At 46.2% G+C, this 25,032-nt stretch overlaps 4 protein-coding genes across 7 annotated transcripts; 2 read left to right on the forward strand and 2 right to left on the reverse strand.

Annotated features, from left to right (window-relative positions):
- Positions 1–6: 6 nt before the first annotated feature.
- Positions 7–16,067, reverse strand: suco (SUN domain containing ossification factor). 3 transcript variants are annotated; one of them, XM_085927409.1, is made up of 23 exons: positions 15,251–16,067; positions 9,464–9,590; positions 8,809–8,892; positions 8,343–8,683; positions 7,963–8,103; positions 7,594–7,768; positions 7,180–7,291; positions 6,958–7,085; positions 6,821–6,888; positions 6,639–6,746; positions 6,323–6,428; positions 6,011–6,031; positions 5,621–5,676; positions 5,458–5,549; positions 5,296–5,361; positions 5,142–5,225; positions 4,331–4,424; positions 2,987–4,249; positions 2,811–2,898; positions 2,632–2,736; positions 2,297–2,567; positions 2,122–2,177; positions 7–2,027 (listed from the first exon to the last, which is right to left on the reverse strand). In XM_085927409.1, exons 1-23 carry the CDS (start codon positions 15,301–15,303, stop codon positions 1,479–1,481), a joined length of 4,188 nt encoding a protein of 1,395 aa, XP_085783535.1. In that variant the 5' UTR covers positions 15,304–16,067; the 3' UTR covers positions 7–1,478. The 3 variants fall into 3 exon arrangements, with proteins under 3 accessions (XP_085783535.1, XP_085783536.1, XP_085783537.1); XM_085927410.1 differs by lacking the exon at positions 6,011–6,031; XM_085927411.1 differs by lacking the exon at positions 7,963–8,103 and having other exon boundaries at positions 15,251–16,066.
- An 8-nt stretch (positions 16,068–16,075) lies between these two features.
- On the reverse strand, positions 16,076–19,962 carry spata18 (spermatogenesis associated 18). Its single transcript, XM_085927414.1, has 14 exons — positions 19,488–19,962; positions 19,263–19,347; positions 19,077–19,183; positions 18,469–18,574; positions 18,205–18,320; positions 18,001–18,119; positions 17,775–17,858; positions 17,554–17,670; positions 17,277–17,469; positions 17,045–17,203; positions 16,800–16,975; positions 16,597–16,720; positions 16,456–16,515; positions 16,076–16,367 (listed from the first exon to the last, which is right to left on the reverse strand). The coding sequence occupies exons 3-14, from the start codon at positions 19,161–19,163 to the stop codon at positions 16,311–16,313; spliced, it is 1,398 nt and encodes a 465-aa protein (XP_085783540.1). The 5' UTR covers positions 19,164–19,183; positions 19,263–19,347; positions 19,488–19,962; the 3' UTR covers positions 16,076–16,310.
- sgcb (sarcoglycan, beta (dystrophin-associated glycoprotein)) lies at positions 19,052–22,300 on the forward strand. 2 transcript variants are annotated; one of them, XM_085927417.1, is made up of 6 exons: positions 19,052–19,264; positions 20,481–20,690; positions 20,791–20,976; positions 21,089–21,280; positions 21,359–21,490; positions 21,563–22,300. In XM_085927417.1, the coding sequence occupies exons 2-6, from the start codon at positions 20,511–20,513 to the stop codon at positions 21,770–21,772; spliced, it is 900 nt and encodes a 299-aa protein (XP_085783543.1). In that variant the 5' UTR covers positions 19,052–19,264; positions 20,481–20,510; the 3' UTR covers positions 21,773–22,300. The 2 variants fall into 2 exon arrangements, with proteins under 2 accessions (XP_085783543.1, XP_085783542.1); XM_085927416.1 differs by lacking the exon at positions 19,052–19,264 and adding an exon at positions 19,704–19,911.
- A 249-nt stretch (positions 22,301–22,549) lies between these two features.
- Positions 22,550–24,179, forward strand: LOC147047441 (uncharacterized). Its single transcript, XM_085928261.1, has 3 exons — positions 22,550–22,943; positions 23,470–23,639; positions 23,727–24,179. The coding sequence occupies exons 1-3, from the start codon at positions 22,568–22,570 to the stop codon at positions 24,060–24,062; spliced, it is 882 nt and encodes a 293-aa protein (XP_085784387.1). The 5' UTR covers positions 22,550–22,567; the 3' UTR covers positions 24,063–24,179.
- The last annotated feature ends 853 nt before the right edge of the window (positions 24,180–25,032 follow it).

Consider the following 25,032-nt stretch of genomic DNA (forward strand, 5'->3'; position numbering starts at 1 on the left):
ACAAAGTCAAAGACAACAAAAAAAAGGTTTTATTTAGAAATTCACAGTTTCTAATGGCACTACAGTTTTTGTAGTAACTCACTCCTGCTAAAAAACAAAAAAACAAATACTGTGCAGCTTTTCAGAGGAATCACAGAGAACTTGAAAGAGATCGAAAGATGAGAACACTTTGAAAAGTAGAAAAACAAAAACAAAAAAGGAGTCATTAAAAAGTGCACATAGAGGTCGTTCAGCAGCTCCTCTGTTTCGCTGTGTTAAGTAGAATCAAAAGTAGTCTCTTGTAACACACCAGAGAAATTTAAGTAATCTCACATGAACGCACAGACATAAAAAGGGGGGGGGGGGGGTGTAAAAAGACAACGAGCATGACGTGAAGAACGTTTCATACGACCCTCTTTGCCTGTGTTTCCCTTTAAAACAAAATACACACTTTCAACTTTCAATGAGGGGAACAAAAAGGACACACACACACACACGCACAAAGCATCTTATGATAAATTTTAAAAAATCCTCTTTCACATTTGGGAAGATTGTGCAAAAAAAAGAAATGAAGTGAGTGAAGATATAAGGGTCTTTGTAAAGACAGCCACTCAGAGCCTATCAGAAAACACTTTTAGTTTGACTGCATTACACTAAAAAAAACAAAAAACAAACATTGGATGCCATTGCTTGCAGCAGACACACAAAAAAAAAAAAGCGAAAGTGAATGAGAATAAAGTGTGAGCTGCTTTTCTACCAATCAGAAAGCAGCAGTTCAAGGCAATTCATCGGGTCGGGTGTGACTGCGACCACTTGGAATAAATGTGAAATATAATCAAGCTATTTGCTATGTGTCAGTACCAGTGAGCAAATGTGTATGCATAAATATAATTTCGCTTTTGTTGTAGTTGTTTCCTACTACCGAGACTGGCCAGCCAGTGTGTAAATATAAATAAATAAAACGACTCTCTTTTGCGTATGTGCGTGCGGCCGTGTTAGCTCAATAACAGAAAAGACAGACATGTATAGGAGATTGAGTTTGTGAAAAAGTTAGTCTAATTTTGTCAATAAATGTCTTGGTTTTTTTAAAGAAGTGAAATGTTTCCAAAAAAAAAAAAAAAAAAGTCATGTGTGCTGCTGCTGTAGCTGATAGATTTAGTGCGAGTGGAGAAATGAAATTTGTGTTTTCTTCATCGGGCTGCTGAGGGCACGAGAGCTGGGAGGCAATCCGTGAACTAAGAAGGTGGTCCCGGGAGTCATGCCGTGAAAAAGATAGGAAAGAGGACAATAAAAATGAAGGATGTATTATGTAACCGACTTCTCTCGCAATGATACATGCTTTGAATACTTTGTGGATGCTCCAAACGGACTTGTCCTCGCAAACAGACATTTGTGTGTTTTCAACACCAATTACAAGGGATCATAAAGGCACGTAACCGTTCAAAGGTCTTTAGAAGGGAGTGAACGAGGGCAAATGTGGTTCTTTGGGATAAAGCGCCTCAGACTTGTCCGCTGACGGCCGTCACCGTGATGGCGCCTACGCCGAGCTCCTTCCTGCGCTTCATGAGCTGCTCCAGGGCGGGCAGAGAGGTCAAGCGCCCCTCCGGCGCTTCCGTCTGCCGCGACTTGCGCCGTTTGGTGGCACGTCTCTCCTGCCGGGACTTGGCGGGGGGGACGGGCGGCGGTCGGGCGGGCCGGAGGGGCAGCTCGGCGCAGTTGAAGACGGGCGAGGGAGGTGGCAGGCGCCAGGCGAACGACTCCTCGGTGAGATAGGACAAGCTGGAGCTGTTGGTCTCTGAAGGGGGGTCCTTAGCGGGGTCGAGGTGCAATGGTGGGTTTTCTTCAGCGGGAGATGGAGCCGGAAGAGGAGGAGGAAGGGGAGGGGGTGGCGGCGGGAGGCGAGGGGGAAGCAGAAGGGTCGGGAGAGGAGGGGGGAGGCATGGGTGGAAGTCGTTGCATTTGACGTCGCCGTTGGTGAGCGGGGCCAAAGGATTCGATGGTTTCAGGGTTTCGACTTTGTCCAAAGGTTTGCTTTTGCATCGTTTCTTCTGTGAGAAGAGGGAGGAGAAAAATCATGCTATCATTTTTACGACATTGTGAGATGGATAAAAAAAAAAAAAAAAAAGAAAAAAGCCAATTTACCTTTTTCTCTGGAGAAAACTTTAGAGGCTCTACAATGTACAAGTCCTCTGGACCTACTGATGAAAAAAAAAAAGAAAGACATTCATGTCAACCGGCCCTAAACTCAAACACACAGGACACAAAATGAACAGCAGGGGGCGTCACATGAATCTAATTTGATTCATCGGATGTTTACCATCTGTCGAAGACAGGTGGAAGGACTTTGAGCGCACAAGTGGACACATCACCCTGCGCGTGAGGCTCATGTCGTCGTAGGAGGAGAAGCATCTCTTTGGGCTGGGGTAGTGTTGGCTCTTGGGCAACGCCACGGCGGTGGTGGTGATGGTGGAGGCGGCGTCCGGCCGGGGGGCGGCGCAGGAGTTGCGGCAGCATTGCAGGCACAGGAGCAGGCCCAGGGACACGCACATGGCCAGAGAGGCCACCAGGTAGCTCTGACGGTCAGATACCTGCGCAGAAAGAGTCACATGAGTCGTGTGAAAATTGCACATCGCAAACATGACAAGTTTGGACCTCTTTCTGAAGCTGTCCAACTGTAGCGGTAAGATTAAGCATCAGTTTGGTGATGTTCTCCAGCTGACTCTGCAGAACCTGAATGGATTCTTGCTGTTTCTGGTCCTGAGGAGCCAAGCAAAAGCACACTCCCATGATTTGATAGTTCCAACACCACGGATTGGGTCGTTCACACCTACCTGCTCCTCAGCCATGCGCGAGGTGTTTTGTAGCTTGATGACTGTCTTGTTGAAGGCCCTCTGCATCTCCTCCATTTGTTTGCGGTACCTTGAGCAGCAGAGAACGGTTATATCCATGCGGTTGCTTATTGCAATCTTAGTCCCAGACAAAAAACAAACAAAAAAAGGGATTGTACCTCTGGCTCAGCTCTTCCAGGTATCTGCCAGACAGACTCATGTTCATCTCTAGAGCTTTGATCCTGTTGTTGAGTCGCATGAAGACGCTCTCCTTCTGGCTGGAGCCGTGCACCGTCGCCCCGTTGGATGTCGCGCCGGTGCTGCCCGCCATGCCGGCGCCGTTCTGGTTGCTGTAGTCCCCGCTGTTCTGCAGCTCGGCATAGAAGTCTGTGGCCGCCCGCTGCGCGCTGCCGTTTAACAGGTCATCCTCTGCCGGTTCCGCCGTCCGATGAAGTTCTCCTCCCTGAGGGTCGCTGTGCTCCTCTAGAGGGGTGTTTGGTTTCTGTTGGTCAATTTTCTGCAGGTCGCTACCTGCGTCAGGGTTTGTTAAGGGGGGAGCCGTCAGCTGATCCGTGGGAGGGGGGACCAGGTCTTCGGGGCGTGATGCAGTGGGAAGGTCCTGTTCCTTAGGAGTGGGGAGGGCAGCATCCGGTGCGTCTGTTTCCGGGGTGGAAAGCTGGGGCGGGACGCTCTCCACCGAGGCGGGTGGCGTGACGCTCGGTCGCTGCGTGTTGAGAACCGGGACAGCCTGGAGCGGCGGCGTGGTGACGGGGTTCAGGGCAGCGTCTTTGATGGGAGGCAGAAGCAGGTCCTGGTGGGTGGGAGTCACGGAAGCGTGGATGTCCGAGAAGCCGTGCGTGTCGAGCGTGGACGTTCTGCTGGGCTCCAGGTGGAAGTCGGGCAGAGGAGTGTGCGCATGGGGGAGCAAGGGTGGTGTGAGTCGGGACTCGCTCTCAGATTGGCCTTCGTTTGGAGTCGTGACAGGCGCCTGGGGCTCTGGTGTTTTTTCCGTGAGGGGGAGGGCTTCCTGTGAAGGTGTGGGTAAGGGCGCGGGGATCCTCGGAGGTGTGAAGTCTTTTACGAGGGCGCGCGTCTGGGCGTGAAGTTTGCGGAGTCGCTCCTTGGCTAATACGGCGGAGCACCAGTGTCGGAGCACCTCCGGGAGTGTGGCCAGGCAGGACAGCGAGGACACAGACAAAAAAGGACAGTACGCCAAGCTCTCCCTAGTCGCCGTCACCTCCTCCTCATCTTCACTTTTCTCTTCGTCCTCCTCCTCCAGCAGGGTGACTGTGGACTGCCGAGGCTCTTCGTCATCTTCCTCCTCCACAAGAGTGACAATCTGTCTGTCTTTGGGAGATTCCAGGGACGAGGGCGACGTTGAAGATGCATTGGCGTCTTCGTGGCCCGTGTGCTCTTTTGGAAACCCGTCGACGGGGTTCTCTCTTGGGGGGGGGACGGGAAAGCAAAGTTAGACAGGTTTCTACACAAACAGTGGCTGCCGTGTTGGTTCACAAAGGCCTTACACAGCAGAGGTTTGAGGGATTTCCGTCGGCGTAGCAGGCTCAACTTCCTCCACGCTCTCCTCCTTGTTGGTCAGCGCTTCTTCTGTTAGGTTATCTGTGATTGGACAAACGGGCATTGGGAAGACAGCTGTCAAAGTTGTTTTTGGTAGCTAAATCTTCACAGCGCTTGTGGAACTTATGGAGGGCAGGGTGGCGGACAGAAATCTCCTGCTGCCAACTAGGCTCACATGCCCATGTTTGGGAAGGCCGGAGGATAGAAACTGGTCTGATCCAGTTGGAACTGATCTTGCTTCCACAAATATGCACACACAGAGACTAAAATGCCAACAGCAGCATTTCAACTCAAATTTGTGACGCGCACACAAAGACACATACAAACATTCTCCTCTATTTAAGTGACCGCTCGCCTCCCATCTGCCGCTTTTCTCATTTCCCTCAATCAACCAGTGCGTTCGTTCAATAAGACCATTTGATTGGAAATAAGAAGAAAAGAAAAAATATGTGGGCGGACTGACTCACTTGATGTTTCAATATGCACCATTGAATCACTCAGACAAGTCAAGGCCTCATCCCTTTTTAAATGCATTCAAATTAAATCCCACTAAACCCCTTTCAACACTTAGAAGAATTAGTTCCAAAGAAAAAGCAAGCGTGACTCGAACGTCACGTACTTTCCAGTATAGAACGAAGAGCTGTAACTAATTTGGCCTTGCCTTTGGTGATATCATCGGAGAGCAACTCACGGGGTTTACATGTGACTTCACTGTAGCTCCACAGTGTTAGCAATGTGGAAGTCCCTAGCTATGCATACCTTGCGCCCCAGATTGTCCCTCCAGCTCAGGTTTTCCGCCCAGCACGTTAGCAGCAATGTTGTTGACCATGTTAAGGATGGCATCTGAAAGTCAACACACAAAGTGGTTGAGTCAGCATTTTCGGCACAGCGCAACGCTTTTTTGCGTACGTACTCGTTGCCGAGCCGAGCAGGTTTTTCGACGCCTTGTCCTCTGATGGTTGATAGCCGGGCGGATAATCTGAGCAGACACAAACGCACACATTTAAACACCCGTGATGAGTGGACAGTTGATTAGGTACACCTCAGGCCTGGTTATTGGGTTCTGAATGCTTACCGTAATCTTCATCCGGGTAATCGAGCCTTTCGGAAGGATACTGGGAATCTGCAATCTCCTCGTATTCCTCCACCATGCTGGTGCCAAACACCCTATAGGCAAAACAAGAATAAAAGAGGCTAGGCCATTGTTACGACACGAGAGATGACACAATCTTTCTTACCTGAAGAGACTGAGGGGACAGAAGTGTTCGGAGCCAAAGTGGGAAAGCAGCTCAACCTGCCAAAGGACAAAAAACAAACAAACAAAAAAATGTCAGCCATGATATAGCAACTCTCCGAACACTGCATACACAACTCACAATAAGTTTGGGGCCTTTGAGTAAAATATCAGGATGAACCTAAATTGAACTGGAGCAAAAAAGTAAAGATCAGGTCATCTGACAAATCTGCTTTTTAGCTTCATACTGACATTTCACCCGTTGGTCATAGCGTGGGTGTTAGCATTCACATGCATTTGTGGCAGGTGTTTTTTTTACCAGGCTCACCAGTTAAGACAATTATTATTAATGACAGTTAAAGACAGCCAAGCCAGAGAAAGAAAGAATGCTAACCTTGATGTACTTGATGAACATCTGAGGCCAGACAGCAAGACAGGAGAAAGAAAACAAGAAAATGAGTTCAATAAAAAGAAAAATAAATAAATAGAGTTGCAAGCATTTTCTGCAAGTTTTAGCGAAAGACACATAAAAGGTGGATCCAATATTCCGGAAGGGTCCACGTGACACGGATGGACAGTTTCTAACAAGAGATTAAGAGGAAAAAGACGGGCTAGCAGGACTACGTCATAAATGATGTGAAATGTCAGCTCCTCTGGAGCGATGTGGACTTTCATTGAGAAAGGGGAGGAGCCAAAAAAGAAGTACCTTCACATATTTTGCGTAAAGTTGTTCATCCAGTGGAAAGCTCTGCACGATGCGCTCGTCGCGGGCGTGGAACGTCCCCAGCTTCACCCACTTGTTGGTAGGGTACCTGCAAGCAAACAAAAATAAAAAACAGCAGGGCCAAACGTGAGTCCTCGAGAAATCAGACGCGTGCCGAAGCTGGTGGGAATTGCCGCGGGGGGGCCGACTCAAGGGCGGGCCTGGCATGCCACAATTTATGAGTGAAAATAAATCTTGAAGGTCAAAAAGGACGCAGTTGTGTTCCTAAAGTGTATTGAAAAGAATGTGGAGTTTTTACCTGTCGCTAAGGGAGACGAGGAAATCTTTAGGCGTTGACGAGAAGAGTTCAAAGTTGGCGATGTCCAGTTGCTTGACTTGAATGGGCTCACAGAGCTCGATCACAAACCTGCAAAGCGGTACAAAAGTGTAAGACCAACATTTATACTCTCATACAAAATCTTTTAACTGGTCTGAATTTACCAGATTTTGTTGCTGCAGGGATTCAGCATGTATAAATCCATATTCTCCATGAGAATAGCCGACGTGCTCTGGAAGATGAATGAACAACTAAAGCAAGATGTTGGGAATGGATTTTTTTTTTTTTTTCCTCGACCAACCTTGGCCTCACTGTTCGCAGAGAGTATCTTAGCGCCGCACTCCACCGAGGCGTAGTTATTCTTGAAGTTTTTCTGGACCTTCTTTACCGGTTGGGCAATGCCGCTAGAGGCCGTGTGGAGATTTTGACCTGCGCAGAGGGCGGAACAGAAATAGAACATGAAAAGAAACTAGAGCAATCCTTCTTGAGCTGCAACAGTTGTCAAATAGTCCAAGTGACTTACTTTTCTCCTTCTCCACTTCCATGACTTTTTTCTTCCACTCATCAAAGGTTGGGATGTCATCTTTGCTGGGAACCGAAGGATCCGATTCCCTGCCAGTACCGGCGTCTCCCCCCTGAATTGTACATGGGAGTTCTTTTTAAAAAATATAGAGAAATTTGTCCTTGTAAAATTTACTTTGTGAATTTTTCTGATTGATCAAAAGGATTTAAAGATTTATTCATTTCTTTTCGATTTGATGGTCTCAATATTTTGACTTTTGTGAAAATACAAAATGTTCTGTTCTTGTAAAATGTACAACTTAATCTTTAAAAAATATCTCCCAAATACACAAGAGCTTTTTTTCGATTCCAACTCGTGACAAAAATGTATTCATTATCTGAGATTTCTGATTGCGAATTTTGAAATGTGATGGACCTGCTGCTGGTGCAAGGAGGCATTGTTGTCCTGCTGCACTTCGGGCCGTGCCTTCTCCTGCTGTTTGCGTTCGTCCTCCTGTTGCTTTTCCACTTGAAAAGTGGACTCAACCTCCACCGTTTCAGTACCGGCATCCTGGCTGTGATCCGACTGCCCGTCCTCTTCGGAAGCCTCCCTAGATAAGAGATGAAAGGGAGACAAATGAGTAGGCAGATGGTCAAATTAAACTGCAGGAACAAAAACGAAGACCATATAAAGGCCAGCGGAGAGTTGCTCAATCATGCGCCATCATTACCTGGGATTATCGTATCCCTTCGGGGGACAGGGGAGGGCAAACATGGGGGGGGGGGGGGGGGGGGGCAGACTCACCTGAGGAGGGGGCTGCCAAAAGGGGAGTTTTCACAGGTTGCCAGTTCGGGGGTTGTGACCCCACACTGCGAGTCAGAGCGCTCAGCAAAGACAAAGCTGTCTGCTGGGGGCTCGTCACCGGCACTGGCAACCCGCGCTGCACTACGGGAAAGAAAGGACATGGCGTTTACCGCATGTCCTCATGCTGGAGACGGGAGCCAGACAGGAAAATGAAGCATACGAGGGGAGGGGGAGGGACTGTTGGGAGGCGCCACCCAGAAGAGAGGTTGAATACTAAAAAAAAAAAAATCTTCCTGGATGGTTTCTGTCATTTCTGAGCTTGGCCAGCTCACCTTTGGTTTGCAATCCTAAAAGATGGAAAGTAAATGAACAGCTCTTACCCTGTGATAGCGGGACCAGCACTCTGTGAGGTAGGCGAGTCATCTGCTTCATCTGCAGGTGGGTCCGAGTTGGGGTGCTGATGCCCGGCAGCCTCGTCGCTGAGGATTTCGGCGGGGGTATCGCTGGGCGCGGAGTCCTGTGCCGGAATTAGCTCCGGGGAGCTGGAGGAGACCGTGTCGGACTCCTGGTCTCGGACTTGGCTCTGCGCGTCTGTTTGCGAGTCGGATTCAATGACGGGTTCTGTCAAAAGTTCTGGCTCTGGAGCAGCAAGTAGGGGGTCAGATTCTGGATCTGATTTTGTGACTTCCTCCTCTTGCTCAACTACTTGTGGATTCACAGTCTGTCAAGACAACAAGAGGCAAGATGTTTTTTTTTTCTTTTGTACTTCAAGCAGGCCGAACGAAAGCAATAAACAAAACAAAAGACAAAAAAAATGTGCCTAGCCTCAGTATTGTAAGATTGTACCTGTTCTTGACGTACATGGTGTGCTGCTCTCTCGAGTTCTACTCCCATATCGTCAGAGGTGCGTGTCCTCCATTCTTCCACCTCCTACAAAATACAATACCTGTCAGGCCTGTGATGCATTGATTAAATGATTATTTCTGCCGTGACAAATCTTTAACCAGACGTCACAAACGTGTGTTCCGAGTCTAATCTGCTCATTTTTTTTTTCTTCAGAAAGACAAATGAGCCACTATTATTTCGCAACCACATCTATGTATGCGCAAGGCGTTTTGACCTGAACTTTAACCCCCTGGAGAATGGAGTTTAACTCGTGACTGACTTCAGCAATATGAGCCACTAGCCGTGACAACGTGGAAGCACCAGGCTTCTTTTTATGGAGGCGGTTATCTTCCAGTTTGGTGCTTTTTTTTTTTTTTTTCTCTTCCAAAGATAATCAGCTGTAAAATGAGCGAGATAAGTTGAAATCCGTCCTATCTGCTCCGAGGACTTGGCCCTCGAGGAGTACACATATGGGCCTCGTCTGTAATCCCGTACCTCCACCGGGTCAATAGGAGCTGCACCACCATCTGGGTACATTGCGTACCCTCCAGTCTACTAATATCAAGCTCAAGTGTTAACATGAGCTCAGCAATTTCCGCCACATTCAACAACGGACCTGGAGTTGCACGGAGTCCTGCTCCTGCTTGGGGTCTTCGGCGTTGCCGCTGTCATCCTCGTCCCCAGCCGGCCCACCTGGGTCAGACGAGCTGTGCTCTGAACAATAGGCATGATGATTGGGGTACCTGAAACACACAAAATGAGACCACAAAGAATTAGTCAGACCAAAAACAGTTCCAAGAGCACACGTGAGAACTTTTTTTTTTTTCTTTCTTTTTCAGTGTGGGATGTGCCAGGCATCTTAATAATAACTCTCTGACATTCACTTGTCAAAATACACAAAGGAGGAATAATTATAGCATACATGCCAGTACGTTTGTGGGATGGGCTGTTCACTTCCGGCTACATTTTTCTTTTAAGACATTTCACAAGCGACAAATATAGCGACACCTTTTCCCCTTGGAACATACTGCTGAGTAGTTCTAAAATCTAGAACAAATAAAGGCTGTGTGCTAGCAAGTGGCCAGCCAAGTAAGTGGAAAGAAATTACATAACCATCATGAAGAACATACAGTACATGAATAAATAGCAAGCGTGAGATAATATAGGCCACGGGGCGGGCTAAGTTTAAGTTGTCCGCTTTAAAGGATCGCGTGTTGGATTTTGCTACGCGGGCAACTGCTCGGAGAATTACCAAAGCACACTTCTACAGCCGTACAGTATTTCACAGGCCATGACATTTTGCTTATGTAAGAGCTGATTGGATATAAAATAAATTCTTAAAAGAGGAGATTTTATTCCAACCGAGTGAAGCTAGGTCTGCTTTGTATCAAGTTTCCAAACACTTTCAATTTTAATTATGTTACGATCACTTTAAACGTTGTTTTTTGAACGAGGAAGACCTGAGCGAACCGACAAAAAATTTTTATTCCGGATCTTGCTGATAAGTATCGCTTGTTTAAATACTGGAGTGCCACAAATTGCATCACGCAATATTTTTTTAGCAAATATTCTTAAGTCAACAATCCTTTGGCCGTGGCGAGCAAAATCCTCTCGGCTCCTGTAAAATGATTCAATAAAAACCCGCAGGTCTTCATTCATAAAAAGCATTCGACAAAGACATTAAATGATGAGTCGACGGCCATCCTAGACGGAAGGGAGCAAAGGTATCGTTGTCTGGCCTCCTAAAGAGGGAAATGACTGGATTTACAACATTCCTGGTGAATGAAAAGAAAATGGATGAAAAGGAGGGGGGAGGGAGGGAGGGGGGGCGTAGCGTGACCTACTTTTTGGGCACCAGTGGTTATGCAACAGAGGGAGAAGAAAATTGCATCCCACCAACAGCCAGGAAGCAGATGGGCATTATGGAGGAGCTCGCAATTGTTTGCGACACACAAAAATGCAAGGAAGAGCCTTGAGCAATAATGAGTCAGCAATGCAAACAAATTCCTTCGTCACGTCCCCCCCCCCCCCCCCCCCCCACTCTGCAATCGTTAAATTAGCCCAAATTTCAGTAGCGTTTCCCCAAGAGGTCAACGTTATTTCCCTTCTAATCCTTCTAAATGTGGGTCAAGCGTGGCATCAAAAAACAGCTCAAGAAATCGCCGGGAGCTTTAATTCCTATTGGTGTTGGGACCGAATTAGCGGGTAAGCCCATTAAAACGTCAGTCGTGTGCTGCCCAAGTTGACTGGTGACTAAGCAGAAAGAAAACAACAGGCTTGAAGATAGTTCCAAAGCGTGGCGACAGCTGTCATCGGGAGGGGGGGCTCGAGTCTATCTTGGCCATCACAAGTGTTCTGATAATGCTGACTCAGGACAAGCGTTGCCCTCTGGGCCTGGCAGGAAACGGAGCTGGGATGCGTCAGAAGATGACGCTCAGGATGGAATGCGAGCAGAGATGCCCCGTGGGTCAGAAGCTTCTTAAGAATTACATTCAACTGAAACATAGAATGAAGAGAGGAGGCGGGGGAAGTAAAAAAAAAAAAAAAAAAGTCTACTCATTGCTTGAGCAGAAGTAGGTCAGTCAATTCTCCCAGCGAGATGAGATGAAGTTTGCATTCGTGCTGAAATTCTTGGTCAGCGCTGTGAAACAGCAGTTTGCCGTAAAGCCATCTGATCCCGCCGTAATCCCGCTCCACTGACGGGACAGCCGGCCCGGGGGGGGGAAGCATACTGCGGGAAAACACCTGTCAATAAAACCAAAATGTCCGATCTTCCTTTTAAGCGACCAAGCCAAAAAGGATAAATGTTAGCATCAATATTTCTCCAGCGAAATGTTATGACATGCATTTCAGGAATGACTACACAAACCTTGAAATGATGTCACTCTGAATCACAATAATCTGGCATCTTTTTATCCTTATCAAAAACACTTCACTTTATCAAGTCATTGGCACAAACTCCAGCGCCAGCCCAAACTTTACTACTACCACACCACTGCTGTGACGCTTGCATTAAAAAAAAGAAAATGTACACTGGAGTCTTTTCGCTGAGTGTGTAAACAGGAACACACAAACAACTCTAGTTCACTTCTGGGAATTTTTGACACAACCTGCACGTCAAAAGCTCCAAATAAGGTTCGGGAGCGTCTTCTGTGGGAAATCCAGGAGGCGCTCACATGGTTTAATGCAATGTGACGGGAAGAGCCACTTTGCCGTGCTCGTGGGTTTGCCTGGGGGGGGGTAACCTCATGAACCTTTTACTACTGTACATTGTGTACTTGTCACACACTAGCATGGTGAAACACCCACTGCCCATTTGCAGCCAAATAGTCTCAAAAACTAATATTTGCACGTATAAATAACATCCTCTGTTGATCCAGATAGAGTTTTTACACGCATTTTATGTACAGATGGCCGAGGCGTTTATTTGCCTTAACCGAATGATCCGACACGGCATCTAACGGAGGACGCTCACTATTTTGGGGAATACTGTGATCATTTGCTCTTTGCTATACCGATCATGTGAAGATTGTTGGCAGGACTGGCAGGCTATACGATTTCCTGTATAAGAAGCCGTGCGGGTTTGGAACACAATGTTCTCATGCAGCGCTACGGACAGGGCCTCTTTGTGATAATGACCCTCGGCTGGGGGCGTAGAAGGAAAGACGCTCGCGCTTGGCTCGCTCCCTCGCTGCAAACAGGTCGGCAGAGAAGTCGGTGCTCGCAGTGAAAGGTAAATAATGAAAAGCCAGCGAAGACTGGTGGGGGAGGGGAGGCAGAGCATGTTCTAGAAAGTGACGCAAGCGGCATGATTTCAAAGATTGCCTCAAGAACAAATTATTAAAAAGCATCAGGAACTAGAGCATACGGTCCACTTTTTTTTTTTCCTCATAGAACTCATTTAGTGTGTTCTATTTTCGTTCACGGAAGCAGCACTTCGTCGTTAAGTCCGTCCATTTTCTCATACTGGTTAATGCTGCTGAACCTCTTCTTGCCACAAAATAAATAACAGGTTGGCTTGTGACGCAAAAACCACCTCGTAATCCTCCGGATCATTTTCTCCGTAAACAGTCGTTCCTACGCAAGTTACGAGGTTCCGTCAACAGCAGGCAAGCAGGCACTCTTATAATTTGTTTGTTCGCCGACAATGGGCAAATACAACTTAGCTGAACAAGTCCTTGGTTCCTGGGGAGCTATGTGAAGCCTACAGAGCTTAGCTGTCTCCATGGCCGGTGGGCAGGAACAATCGAGTGCCAGTCCGGTTCAGCCTCCACATGCACAGAACTGGATCAGGCCGGCTTGCCACATCCAGACGACTGATAACGCGTCAAGGCAAAATGATAGGCAGATGCATGCTGCGGCTGCAATCCATTACAATGCGACTCTTAACAACAACGTTTTGGCTATTGCTCCAATTTTCTGCGGTTAGTTGTCCTTTACTGGAAATACATGCCAATTTCAAACTGGTTTTGGCGGTTCACCCATTTCAAATCAAGAGAAAATAAAAATCCCAGTTTGTCTTTGATCAATAACAATAACAAATTCAAATATTGGCATAAATTCATTCTGAACATATTAATTTCCTTTCTGGTATACATGATTTGCCAACATGTCTAAATGCTGCAATGGAGGGCCAACTACTGGCAAGAAGGACTTATACTGTCAGATTTTTTTTTTTTAGCGCAGAAAAGCCCTTATCTGATGTTAAGACTCTTTGCGGCAGTCTTCGCCAGTGTAACGTGAACCACATATGGACTCTACGCGTGTGTCCACACGTTTATGACCTTCGCATAAATGTGACTTGTACAGCATGTGTAAGAGGAGACGAATGGGAGGGGGGGGTATGCACAAGCATGTATTAAGAGGCTAACAAAAAGGATGTTTCCTGTTAGCTAACCCAGTCAGCATCTCTCCAAGGCAGCCCCTACCACAGCAAGGACAGATAAAACAGAAACTTTTTTTTCTTTCACCGCCGTTCACTTTTTAGTGTCTGATTAAAAAGCGTCGTCACTGAGCGCTTTGGAGACACGCCAGTAGAGTAACAGCTACACTTTTGACAGATGATGTTTTAATGAGCTCACTTTCGTCGCTGAGGTAAATGACGCCGATAAAAATTCTTCAAGTGGTCCTTCCTGGTTTAACAAATGCGCCGTGTGACATTGCCGAGCGTGTGAGTGTGCAAGCATGAGCTGCGGAAAAATGGTCTACTGTAAGTATAAGTTTTTTCTATTTGGGGTAAAACACCAGTCATGACCAGAGAGATGAATATTGACATCTTAACATTCTTGTGGCGACGCACCACATTAGTGAACCAGAATGCCGACATCACGCTGTATCCTCAGGGATGTGCGAGAGTCGCCACGGGGGAGTGAGAGGCCGGCAACAGTGAGGTTTTGCGTCTGTAATGTCGTTGACGTGACGCTGCATGCTCATTAGCTGGCAAGTACGACTGAGGGGGGGGGCAGAGCTCCACCCATGAACTGGTCTCAAGGCGTCTTATGTTGAATTAAAAAGGTATGAACAAACATGTGGATTCCAGGAAACGATTACAATAACAGGTTGAATCTGTCGTGCCAGACAGTTGGGGATTACCAGAATTTGTAGCACAAAAAAAAAAGAACAGAATATTAAACTGAGTCGTAATACTCATCAATTATCCATCTTCTTTTTCCCCTTATTTGGGTCATCTGAAAACTTGAGTTTATTTCATCTGATGTAGGGGGGCAGGGTCCACCCTGGACTGATTGTCAGCCAATCATGGACAGACGCATTCACATAACTGGACAAGATATATTCTGTCAAATCTGGCAAACTATTCAGTGCATGTAAACGTAATTACTTTTGGCGATTTGCAAATACACAAAGATATTCAAAAATCAGTTCATTCAGGTCATCAAGCACCCAGCTAACAAGACGTCCTTGGGTCCCTTGAAATGCGCTATATAAATTTAATAGTGTTTAAAAGAGTTGGCTGTAGCACAAATCAGCAAGTCACGCACATTTACCAGTAGGTTTTATTAAAATTGATCATTGGCAGCCACCGTACAGGTGACACAAGCTAGCTTGCCAGCCATCGAACGACGTTTGCCAAGCTAGCCGACTAAATAAAACCGTTTAAAAAAAAAGAACACGCAAATACAAACGTTCTCATTCCACTTCATCGACTAAACAGAGAAAAACGAATACAATGACGCTTCTTTCGTATACATGTTGACTGAATTTCCGTCACTTTTGAATTCGACGACGTTAGCCATATACGTTGATAGCAGATGGAATAACGTACACAACGCTAAGACGTGAAGCCCCACGTTTCCTTAAAAAGAAAGGGGAAAAAAAGCCAACTAAATTTTCAATTCTCGCCGGACGCCAACCTTGAAGTAATGGATGCGGAAATGTGTCTTACCAGCACAGGAGAGCTACGATGAGGCACACCACCAGAACACGCAGCCTCTTCATTATCTTCCCACAGGGAGCAACATCCTCGCTCTTTGGAGCGTCTTTCGAATCACTCAGCCAAATAACACAAATTAGGCCACTGAGTCGTTAGTCGTGTTTAAAGTTTCAAAATGGCTAAAGCAGCTGTCTCTTAATGGCGCGAGAGTTTAACTTTAATGTGAGCTAAATCCCATTGTGCGTTATGGACTGCTGTTGACGGCTTGTTCGCCGAATTCAACCCCTCCCTTATCGGGGGGAAAGTGACCAATCACCATAGAGATAGTGATTCGCCAGCCAATCGGGGGAGATCATTCTACAACTGTGGAAACAGCACCGCCCACTGGACTGAGGTGGACACTGTGGAACAAGACGCGTCATCTTTTACCTTGATAACATATTGATGAGTTACATGTTGCAACAAAGATGCAACATGCAAACGTTGCAAATTCAAACTTTGTTCTATTTTTTTTCTGTTTGGTTAAACGCAGTCCGTGTGCGTAAGTACACACACACACACACACGCACACACACACAAACGCATTCCTATATGACGTCGTTTTCAAAAAGTCCTTTTTTTTTTTCTTCAAATGCACCGATGGCTGTATTTCTTTTGTCTTTTTAGTGTACCACTATAAAACTCAAAAATGTCAGTGTACACATATGTTTTTGTTAGTGTAAATATGTTTTTGTTATTGTATATATGTTGTTTTGTGTTATTCGGGCCAATAAATCCAATTCCTATACAAAAATCCAATTGTTATACAAAAATACCCCCCCCCCAAAAAAAAAAAAAAAAAAAAAACAACCAAAAATGACCACGCCCCCCTCCAAAAAAGTGTTCTCTTTTTCAGAAACCCAAATCTGGTCACCCTAACATCGCTGCCAAGCTCGCTCAGCTCCGCTTACTGAGCACCCTCAAGTCACACGGATGCAAACTGCGGCAGATGTTTTCTTTGCGTCAGCAAAGACGATCCAGTTTTTATCCTGCCTGGTGAAGATCTACTTCCTGTCATGGATCCAATAAGAGTTCAGAGGCAGCTGGCGGAAAGAGCGTCCGGAGACAATCTTGTTCTGTCGTTGAACGTCTGAAACAATTGAGAGCAAAGGAAGTCTTTCATTTACAAACAATAATGAATTCATTGTTGCAGAGTTGCATCACGGTCGCTAACTTACAAGATTGCGAGTTGGACTGAGAGAGCGGGAGCGCACGAAGCTCAGCGGGCTTCTGCTCCACTGTAAAAAAAAAACACGATGACAAGAAACACGTCAGAACTCAGAACATAACCACTTGCACTCATGGTGTGTCGTCAGTACCACAGTTCCTTTCTTGGTCACGGCTTCGCCCTTGGCGGGTACGGTTCCGCCTTGCATCAGAGCGGGCCACACGTGGTAGGAGACCAGCTGGGCCGAGAGGTCCGAGTCGGGGCTGCGGCGGTACCTGTCGGGAAGAGACAAAGTTTCAACAACTGGGACTAAATTTGTAGATTTGGGATTTTTTTTTTTTTTTTTTGTGCTACTTGCTGCTGATGAAAAGTTCTCCATCGCTGGCAAAGGCCAAGTCAATGGGCGGGTCCAACGTTTGCATGGTGAAGGCCAGCTTGCAGGTCTCCCGAATTAAGGGTCGTGCCACGGAGAAGTTGATTTTTGGGATGGAAGCGATGCGAGGGTTGAGGTTCATGGCGCTGAGTACTTCCTGTTGCAAGGGAAATACAGAAGTCACAAGGGCGCTGGAGTTAGGGTTGCCCTTTCTGTTCCTTCTTACGTCCACACTATTCTCCACGTCATAGAGGTCCTGGTTTCGAACGATGTAGTCCAACACGGTATCTTCAAGGCTTTCAGGGCCAAAGTGACAGGATGAGAGAGTCTTGCGAGCGCGCAGCCTGAAGAGACGGTGAGCCAGTTTGGCTGCCTTGAAGGACTCCTAAGATGACACATACAAAAAAAAAAGATGATGAACCAGTCCAATTAAAAGAAGGCCCGATTTATTCTCTTACCACCATGGCAATGAAGATGATCCTCTGGACCGTCTCCAAGTCATTCAAGTAGCCCTGAAGCTGCAGCTGCGCCTCCTTACGCTCCACATTGTATAAGTCGCTGAAGCGCGAGACCACGCGTAGGAGACGTGACGAACCGGTGAGCTGCGACCATGCCATCGTCTCGGATCTCACCGAATTGCTTCTGGCCATCCTGGGAAAGGCGATTTAAGGCACGAGAGCTAGTGGGATGCAGACTGCCGGTTTGGACCGTATGCATGTCGCAGTGTGATCAGACCTCTGTGAGCTCAGATACGATACTTCATTCCTCAATTTGGACATCTGACGCTCGTAATCGTGACAGGAATCCAACTTCTTCTTGTAGAGGTCATTTTGTAAGTATACTGCTCTCAAGCTACAAAAAAATAAAAATAAAACACGTCCCCTTCTTGGTTGAAAACAATACAGCGGGAACAATATTATTTCTATCTCCCATAATAAAATGTGTATTTCGGTTACTTCTTTTTCAAGTGCAGTAGTTCATCCTCGGTGGTGGCTGTTTTGCTTTTTGTCTGGTTCAGATCCGTGTGACCATCGTCCAACCTGAAAAAGATAAACACATCCTTAGTAAGTAGCAAGTAGCACTTTTGCGTGGTAGGTGAGCATGAGGTAAACCCTGGATTGGTAAGAAGAGGAGAAGTTTCTTGATAGTTTTTACTTTATCTTCCATCTTCGTCGGACTCACCCTGCCTGGAGCGATTCCAGTTGCAGCCGAGTGGAGCACAGCTGAGACTCCAGCCACTGTGCGTCGCTGATCTTGCCGCTAGAGAGCTCCGTAAGCTTACGCTCCTCTTCTGCCAAATCCTGGGAAGCACACAAAATTCAGCACCAACTTTGGTGGAGGTCATCGTTAAAGCCACCGATAGTTCGCTTTGAAGGGCGATGTCACCTGCAAGACACTGAAACCGGCATCTTTGTGGACAGGTGGCCGTAATGGCAAGAAACAAGAGCCCAGCCATGGAAGCAGACGTGTTTTTAGCGTGGCCACGCCATCTGTGTGTTGACCTGAAGAGGAATAGATGTCACGTACAAAGCTAATACACAAGGGGAAATGTCACATTATCGGTGGAAAGGTATTAAATTGGTTCGGCTCATATTTTATGTCAAAGAAACTTAGCTTTTTGGACAGGGGTGTGTAAACTTTTGTGGTTACCGTCAGCAGCTACAGAGTTAAGGATGGCAAAAAGCTGCCCTTGGATTTTGGCCGTAAATTCCATCATCTCACAGCACTGATTCATATTCTCGTCACAGGAAATCACCTTGGGAAGCATAAAAAAACCCACAGCCATGAATGACCACAGAAAATAGATGAAACTCAAGTAAGTTTTTTAATCAAACGCATTCTAATAACCTATACATAAACCAATTAATTTGGCTCACTGTTTAGCAAAGGCAGAGGTAAATATTGACCAAAATCGGCAAATTTAATGCACAAAGATATAAGACAAAACCTAAGGGCAAATCACATCACTTCCGGGTTTGCGTAAACAAAACAGGAAGTAGCCGTTGGTGAACACTCTAAAATCGAGTTGAAGCTCTTTGGGAAACACCGATCGGAAGCCATGGCAACTCGTTTCCATAGCTACCAAACTCAAATTGTAAATATTTTTGGTGCATTTTGTGGATTAAATTAAGGAATTTGGCTGTGACGCCAATTTTGTCATTTGAAGTCATACCATGACGTGGGCTTCCACCGTTACGTGTATACGTGACGTTTGCACCATTAAGAGTGAACTTTAAATGCATTACAAAAAAACTTACATGATACTCTCGTTGCCATCTTTCCAACTTGTCTTGTAAAACGTTGAAGCAGGACTGACTGACCAGCGCGTTTAAAGCATCTGCCATGTCTGCACTCCTCGTGGATGCTGGAATAACAAAACAAACAAAAACTCTCGGATATCGGGAGTGAAAATAATGAAGAAAAAAAAAGTGGTCCCCGCTTACAGGTAAGTTGACGTCACGTCATCTTCAGTTGGTCTTTGTTTCACAGCAGCCGGAGTTCTCACACGGAGGATGTTGCCGGTGATGCCTTTTAATAAAGTTTTAATCCATTAATTAAACGCCCTCCAGTGTTCTCTCGAAAATGGACACAAAACTGTAATGGCACAGCGTAAGAAAAAAAGTGCGAATAAATGTAAATTCACTAGAGGGCGATGTTGGATTACTTACACAATTGGGTTCACTTTTAGAGAAACTAAAGAAGTTGCTTCGTGCGACTGTTTAAGAAAATAGATAAAAAATACATTCTGAAAATATTAAACTTAAGTTTAATTGTTTAAAAACCGTACCAGTCATGGAAAATATGAACGTCTATGTGGTTTATTTTGGGTATCCTCACGCTATTGGCTGGTGTCGTCGGAACGTACTATCTTAGAGAGACAAAAGTTCACATTTTTTTGAAACAGAGTCGAGACGACACATATGACATATTTCTGTACTTTAGATTAAAGCGATACAACATTTAATTAAGTTATCCTCCGGCAAAAACACGATAGGTTTTGACAAAAATAACAGTAGGGTAGTGCATAGTGGTACGTTCCTTTACCACACTCCTGGAGCTGAGAAAGGGAGGGTGAACATGGCTTCCGAGCAGGTCCGTTACATTCTCAATTTATTCTTACGTTCTTCTTATTCTGACACAATTTTGAGTGTTTTAAGGGGGGCAGTTGCACCCGTGTGTCCCCAGTGCGCCGAAACACTTGTTTTCAAGCCAAGCGCTCTGTCATCGCAGTGTTATTAACACTGATCTACCGTGTCGTAATTGTCCAATAAAGGCTGTGTTGCATGTAAAATGAGTCGAAATATGACATTTACCATACCGGCTTGCGTGACGACAAACTAACGATATAAGAGCGCGGATAAGTAACGGGTTATTACATCTGTTATGATGCTAAATCGGGGACGGTGTTATTTATAGTGATGGCCACACTTACAGCCAGGCTGTCTCGTTTGAGACACATTCCAGCACACACAATGTAACGAGCAGTGGCGGTCCTAGTTTTTCTTTTTCCAAATTGTGTACATTTGAAATCATATCATTTTCATGAGTTGATCGCATGTAGTTTGGCTGCAAAACCAAATTTAAATGTTGAAAGACGATGAAGGTGTTAGGTTGTATCACATGGTCTCCTCACATTTACAACATGAGTTATTTTCCTCCAGGAGAGCGCCAATGGGCCGGTGAAGAAGTCCATGCGAGAGAAGGCAATCGAGAGACGTGGTGCAAACAAGGAACACAACAGCAACTTCAAGGCGGGCTACGTACCCATCGAGGAGGAGCGTCTGCACAAGACGGGTCTTCGAGGGCGCAAGGGCAACATGGCCGTGTGTGTCATCGTGCTTCTTTTTCTCCTGGCTTTGATTAACCTTATCGTGAGTACGACAGTGAACAAAAACAAGAAAAATGTCTTATATGATATCAATGTACAGGATTGTATTGTGAAAACACTCACGTGATTCGACTGTCTTTCAGATCACTCTGATCATATGGACGGTGATCCGCATCGGTCCGAACGGATGCGACAGCATGGAGTTTCATGAATCGGGTCTGCTTCGCTTCAAGCAGAAGGCAGACATGGGCGTTGTTCATCCGCTGCACAAAAGCACTGTGGGGGGTCGGAAGGACCAAGACCTACTCATCGTTGGCAACAACAACCCGGTAAGAGGACTTTAAAACCTTCACAAGCTCAAATCAGTAATTCACGTAGGCTCCCTCTAGTGGACAAAATAATCACTACCTAAGGGTTGTTGAAAGTTGATACTTGTTGCAGGTAGTGTTCCAGCAGGGCACCTCTAAGCTGAGCGTGGAAAAGGACAAGACCTCGGTCGTCAGCGACACCGGGATATCCTTCACCGATCCCCGCACCCAGACCACTTTCTTCAGCACCGACTACGACAACCACGAGTTCAACCTCCCCAAAGGCGTCAAGGTGCTCAGTGTCAAGAAGGCCTCCACAGAAAGGGTGATTGCCTCCCTTCTCTCATCTTTCAGTTCTCGGTACAGGTACAGTCGTTTCAACCGGTACTTCTGGTCTCCTCAGATCACCAGCAACGCCGCGTCGGACTTGAACATCCGCGGGGACAGCAAGGCCATCATTCGCGGCAACGAAGGCGTCAACATCATGGGCCGCACCGTCGAGTTCAGAATGGGCGGCGACATCGAGCTCAGAGCCGTAAGTATACGGTCAACGTCATAGCAAAATGCAGCGCCTTCTGACCTTCTTGGTCCTTTTGGGTGCTTGCAGGAGAACAGCATCGTGCTGAACGGCTCGGTCATGTTGAACGCCACGCGCATCCCCAATACGGCGGGCGACGTATACTTCGACGAGGGCGTGGAGCGCTACAAACTGTGCATGTGCGCCGACGGGACGCTGTTCCGCGTGCTGGTCAAATATTCCAACATGGGCTGCCAGACTTCAGACAACCCATGCCGAAACACACACCAAGGACTGTAACCCCGGCATCTGCCTCCCTATCACAAAAAACAAAACAAAAAAAGAACTGTATTCATGGATTACATGATCGCAGTCGTTTAGAAAATGCAGTGTTTTGTTTGACCATCCAGTATTATTTGTATTATTTATATCCTGGAGGGTTGCACAGGGATTTATTTGGCAGCTGTGTGTGTGAATGTGTGTGTGTGATATTTTAACTGACCACAAAGTGATTAGTAGGTTTTATGCACTGCAGTTCATGCTCAAAAGCTCTCAAGCTGTCAATCATTACATTGGCTTTTTGAGAAGTTTCTATGGAATACATAGAATGGATACTTGCCATACATCTGCACAATCTAATGAGAGTCGCTTCATACGGACAAAATGTTGAACACGGGTACGACGCGATTAATCGATAATGTTCAATTAATACTACTAAATGTGAGTATTATTTGGATTTTGTATGATCTACATGAGGATTGGTTTGAAGATCTGTAACATTTGCTTGACGGTGTGTTTGTTTGAATAAAAACCTGGCGTGTCAGCGTGCCGCAGCCTCTTATCGTTTGTTTTGGTTAAAGGTCTCAGGGCGTGTGTGTTTGAAAATGACGGCCTTTTATGATGGAATAGAATGTGCGGGCTCGGCCGTCAGGAACGCACTTATCTCGGCGTGAAAAGGAGAAGACAGTAACTCCGCGTAAATGATTGAATGCAGTCTTTGGGCGGGGATATACATGAGCAGACTTTGGCCGTGATGTTTAAAGCACATCAGATGTGTCCAGTAGATGGTCGGTGTGGATTATATGGAGCGGACTGATGATGGCTCGGGTTCTGATCGTTTTGTCGCTGCTGCTCACCTGCTCCGGGCTCCGCCATCACTCTCTGGATTGCCCGCCAACCTGCTCGTGCCCCGGGTCATCCGTGTTGAACTGCTCCTTGGCGGGTCTTTGGACTCTGCCACAAAATCTGGACTCTGTGGCTGATCTGGACATTTCCCACAACCACCTAGAACGGGCGACGCTACTCCGCCGGACGCTTCCTCGGCTTCGTAGCCTTCGCTTGGCCAATAACAGCATCGCGCGCCTGTCGCTCTGCATCCACGGACGTGTTCAGGGTCGAGGGTGCGCCTCCTGGGCCCCCAACCTGCAAGTCTTATCTGTGGAGAGGAATAAGCTACGACGACTACCACGGGGTGAGTCACTGGGTTGTAAATACTTCCTGTATTAATCATTATGATCCTAGGTTTTAAAAAAACAACAGTGAAAATGGAAGTTGGAAATATGGCATATTTTTGTGGAACGCCTTCAAATAACATAGTCATTTAAAAGGATTTAATGAATTTGACTTCATTACAATATCACTGCAAATATTTTTAGAAAATAAAAACAAAAGAGAAAACATTTTCTGTGGTCATAAAACTTATTCCGATAACTGTGCGACAAGTGTACAATAAAACAATAAATTGTGTCATACTCGCCGTCAACTTCGACATGTGACAGACATGCGGAGGAAGGAAGCTTGACAGCTGAGTTTATTCACATGATCAGTTTTCTTATCTATCCATACGTGAGGTGTTTCCTACTTGATGGTGATCATCTTCTGTATTCACCCCAAAAAATAACAAAAAAACAATCCAAAGAGAAGTAAAATACAGCATGATTGTGGAGTTAGTCCTTCTCATGGAGACTTCATTCTTTACGGTCTGCTGTGCTCGAAAGGCTTGAGTGCTATGGAGGCCCTGGAGATCCTGCAACTGTCCTTCAACAACATTACCACCATCCAGCTAGGAGAACTGGACAACCTGCATGGGCTACGGGAGCTTCACATCCGACACAACCTCATCAGCAGCCTGCACCCGAATGCCTTCAGACATTTACACCAGCTCGAGGTAAATAAACGCCTATTAAAATAAAAGTAAACCCTAAAGATTAGCTTCAGTCTTGGGAAGGAACATGCATTATTTGTCTCATGGCAGATTCTCGACGCGAGCTTCAACATGTTGACCAGCCTCGACCCTTCAATCTACTTCTCTCTACGCGCCATCGGGACCGACGTTCACCTAACTGGAAACAAGTGGCACTGTAACTGCATCATGCGGAACATAAGAAGATGGATGGCTATTGACAGGAACAGGGGGTCAGATTCCTGGGATTTGGTTTGCGCTTCCCCACCTATTCTCGCAGGTGCCGACGTTCTACACCTGGAGGATGATGATTTGAACTGTTGGAGCACTGAAAAGGAACCACAAGATGTGACGGTACAACAAGGTTCTGATGTTCTGCTGTCCTGCACCACAAGAGGTAACAGCTGAAAAAATCCTCTTTACTATTGAAACCAAATGAGCGACTCGTGTCTTTTTCTCAGGTGAATTATGGTGGACGCCTGCTGGTTTGGCACCTGGGAACCAACCTAACTCTGGTCTCCTCGTCAGCGCCGTCACAGAGAAAAACACTGGTCTTTACGTGTGTTTGTCCAAGGACCACCAGGTGGTGTCCATCTTTCATCTTCGTATCGCAGGAACTAGCAGAAAAGTTCGAAGTGTAGCAGAGAGACTCGCAGGTGAAGTAAGGAACCAAAACGTGACAAAGTCCGACTTGACGTTAGCCGTGTGTTTGTCCGTGTTCATCACCTTTCTGTTCGCCTTCATCCTGGGAGTTGTCCTAAGACCTTGTATCGATCTTCTCTGGAAGAGGATCACCAGAAAGAAAACATCTGAAAACACTGCCTCGTCGGCCGAAGGGAAACAATACGACAACGAGGCCTACTTGGAAGAACCGGAGGAGTCGCGCCCTCATAGGGAAAGGAGAGTTACGTTCAGCACGGTGGAAGAAAATGATGTTAAATATTATGACACGGAACATGACACAAGAGTAAACGCTAAAGTAGTTGAAAATGAAATGCTTGTAGATAGAGATTCGGTATTTGAGAAAAGTCTGGAGGAAAGCAGTTCAGAGGATACAAGAGGTCTTTCGGACCAAAACCTCACGAGAACTTTGTCTGATTCTTCACTTTCTGACAAGGATCAAAAACAAGTGGACACTCTTTATGAAAACACATCAGATATACCTCAAATTTCCATGAAAGAAATTCCAGGAGTTTCCTCTGAACCCATTGTAGATTATGCACAGCATGCGAAAAACAGTGAAACAGTGGAACTCGAAGATGAGGAAGAACAATTTGACTTCAGCGACTCTGTCCGCAGCACATCTCCGAGAACCAGCAGTCCCATGGCTTCTTCTAACTACACCCGACAAATTATGCCAAGACTGAGCAGAAAACAC

Source organism: Syngnathus leptorhynchus, chromosome 13, assembly GCF_054491065.1.
Source record: "Syngnathus leptorhynchus isolate UIUO chromosome 13, UIUO_Slep, whole genome shotgun sequence".
NCBI classification, from domain to species: Eukaryota; Metazoa; Chordata; class Actinopteri; order Syngnathiformes; family Syngnathidae; genus Syngnathus; species Syngnathus leptorhynchus.